General features: G+C 37.5%; 1 protein-coding gene across 1 annotated transcript in view; it reads left to right on the top strand.

The window, feature by feature from the left end:
• Positions 1-2,472, top strand: part of LOC106530133 (non-histone chromosomal protein HMG-14) — an 11,667-nt gene extending 9,195 nt beyond the window's left edge. Inside the window, exon 6 of the mRNA XM_014025708.1 lies at positions 1,622-2,472. Coding sequence (XP_013881162.1) covers positions 1,622-1,663 — 42 coding nt within the window. The 3' untranslated portion in view covers positions 1,664-2,472. The remainder of the gene's footprint in view (positions 1-1,621) is intronic.
• Positions 2,473-2,761: the final 289 nt, after the last annotated feature.

Raw genomic sequence — 2,761 nt, 5'->3', positions numbered from 1 at the left:
CTTCAACACAGAGCATCTTCAGAAGACAAGCTGATAAAATAAATTTTAAACATCTGTATTGTTAGATACACGTGTGTAATGAACCTAAATATCTTTTTTTGTGATTTCCTCTGACAAAATAATTCAACCCCTTAAAGACCACTCAGGAACAGAGGTCTCAATCAGGTGACTTCAGTCAGGTGTTGAAAGCACCTGCAGATGTGAACAGACATAATGAGCATCAATTAAGTAAATTTAAAAGGACTGAYATACTCAGCTCTTTCTACACAGTGCTGTCTTTGCAACATGTCCAGGGAAAGATCAAGGAAGTAAAGAGATGAGGTCATTTCTCTTCATAAGCATGGATTTGGATATAAAAAGATAGCAAAGACATTAAGAGACACACCTGGAAGCATAAGTCAGGTTTAAATCTAAAGGCACAGTGCAAACACTACCTGGGCGTGGCAGAAAGGTTGCTGTCAATGACTGCTGTCCGTTACCTGAAACAAAAGGTGGACAAAAATCCCCGGCTGACAGCTGAGGCACTGCCACAGGACTTGTCAGAGGGAGGCACTCAGGTTTCAGCCCAGATGAGGCGCACGCTGCGAGATGAAGGCCTCCATGCCAGAACTCCCAGACGCACCCCTCTGCGTCGACCCCAGTATGCCAAAAACCAGGTGGACAAACCACAAAGGTTTTGGGACATGGTTCTCTGCAGCGATGAGACAAAGTTGGAACTCTTTGGGCCGATGGCTCAAAGATACGTTTGGAGGAGGAAAGAATGAGGCCTGTAAASAAAAGAACACCTTGTCTACTGTGAAGCACGGCGGTGGGTCAGTCATGTTCTGGGGCTGTTTCGCTTCTTCTGGTACAGGGAATCTACACTGTGGGCAAGGTACAGCGGATAAAATAAGTATTGAACATGTCACCATTTTTCTCAGTAAATATATTACTAGAGGTGCTNTTGTGTCCCTAATAATCTGTTGTCGTTTTGTGTTTGGATGTGCTAAACAATCATTAGAAACATATTACTAACTGAACTCTGATAAATATAATTGATAAATGATCAAAAAAGAAAACTAAAAGGCACAGAGACATGAGCTACAACACTGTAAACAATCAGTTTGAATGGAAGAAATCTGTCAAACTGGTAAATAATAAAGTTTGTTTAGACTTCACAAAGGACTTCCTGAACTGTGTTTCCTTCAGTTATGAGACGAGCCGAAATTCAAAGACCCTCAGTTTAAAACACTGATATTACATCAAAGTAAACTACAGAAAAACAACTAAAAATGACTTGTTTTTGTCTAAAAGGCTAAACCAGAGATTAAAACATAATTAAGTTTCAGGCCATGAATGGATTCAGTAGATGAGTTTTTGCTGTTTCCAACCAAATGACTGCGTTTGTAAAACCCAGTTATTGAACCAGAGCTGAATATCTTTATATATTTGACACTGTTTGGTTTTAATACAGCAGAGTCCTTCAAACATCACTTCTTTATAGTTTCTCCTAAAATTCATTCAAGGTTTTAAAAATCTGACTGGTTAAAACCTGCAGACACCCTGATAAAGATGTTTGACTTTAGTCTTTCTGCTGGATTTATTTATTTATTTATTTATTTATCACATGTTTCTGTTGCAGGCGCCTGCTTCAAACGCTGATGAAGACGAGGCAGCAGAATAACAACACTCCAGCCCCGTCTCCTACCAGTTCTCCCTGTACCTCTTTTCTTGTATAATTCAGGGGAATATTTTTATCAACTATTTTCTAAATACAAGTTTTTTAGTGGTTTGATTGTAGAGGACACTTTTTTTTAATATAATGACAGAAAAGTCAATTTGGACATGGGGAAAATGATCAAATCCTACTATTTACATTAACTTGAACATTGCAGTCATCGTTGGTAGATTTAGTTTCAAATGTGAAGGAGGGGAGGGAGGGTCCGGTCAGCAGGAGGGTGGGCAACAACTAGAAAAGCTAACCTGTGAGAAGTACATTCCATATGCTTTGTAAGGGACGTGTGTTGTTTCCTTGTTTATATTGAAGTGGTTTTYAATGTTTGCAACCTTTTTCCCTATTTGTTAACTTGTGTACTCTTAAAGTTTCTCCTGGAGTCCCTACTGGAGCCCTACTGGAGCCTTCCCATTCAGCACTGTACATCACACGCTGTCTGTGTCTTTAATAGCACTGCAATAAATCTAAAGCTGCCGCTGTGAGCAATTTTCAATCCTTCAATTTTCAGCATGTCAGGATGGATGAAAAGGAGTTTTTCTTAACCAACCTCAGAAAGTGTATTAAAATACAAACTGCTGAGGTGAACTTCCTTAAAGCCAATAAACTGTAATCTGAACTGTCGACAGCAGTAGCCATATTTGTGTGGGCTTTAGGTGTCTGTATCGATACAAGTGTGTAGTTTTTTTTATTTTTATTTAGAGATGTATTTGTGTATTGATTGTTAACAAACCAATAAAACTCAGTTGGTAGCTCTTAAACTGTTTTATTCTGTTTTATACATCAGCTTATTATGGTTGTTTTAAAAAACTAAAAGGTTCACTGTAAAAAAAGAACCAGCGATTCATTGTATAAGTAGAAAACAAATAGTATCAAAAGCTGCTCGTGTTTTTGGAGATAGTTGTTCAAAATTATTCAACCCCCACAACAATAAAGTGTTTTAGAAAGTTTGTTTTTAATCTTGTTCACAATCAGGTTAAAGAATGACTTTAATAATAAACAAATTCTATTTAAATTACAACAATATTCTTTATAGTATATAAACAATAG

This window comes from Austrofundulus limnaeus, unplaced genomic scaffold (assembly GCF_001266775.1).
Source record: "Austrofundulus limnaeus strain Quisiro unplaced genomic scaffold, Austrofundulus_limnaeus-1.0 Scaffold493, whole genome shotgun sequence".
NCBI lineage: Eukaryota > Metazoa > Chordata > Actinopteri > Cyprinodontiformes > Rivulidae > Austrofundulus > Austrofundulus limnaeus.
Note: the sequence above shows the minus strand (reverse complement) of the source record. Positions and strands in the feature narration are given on the sequence as shown.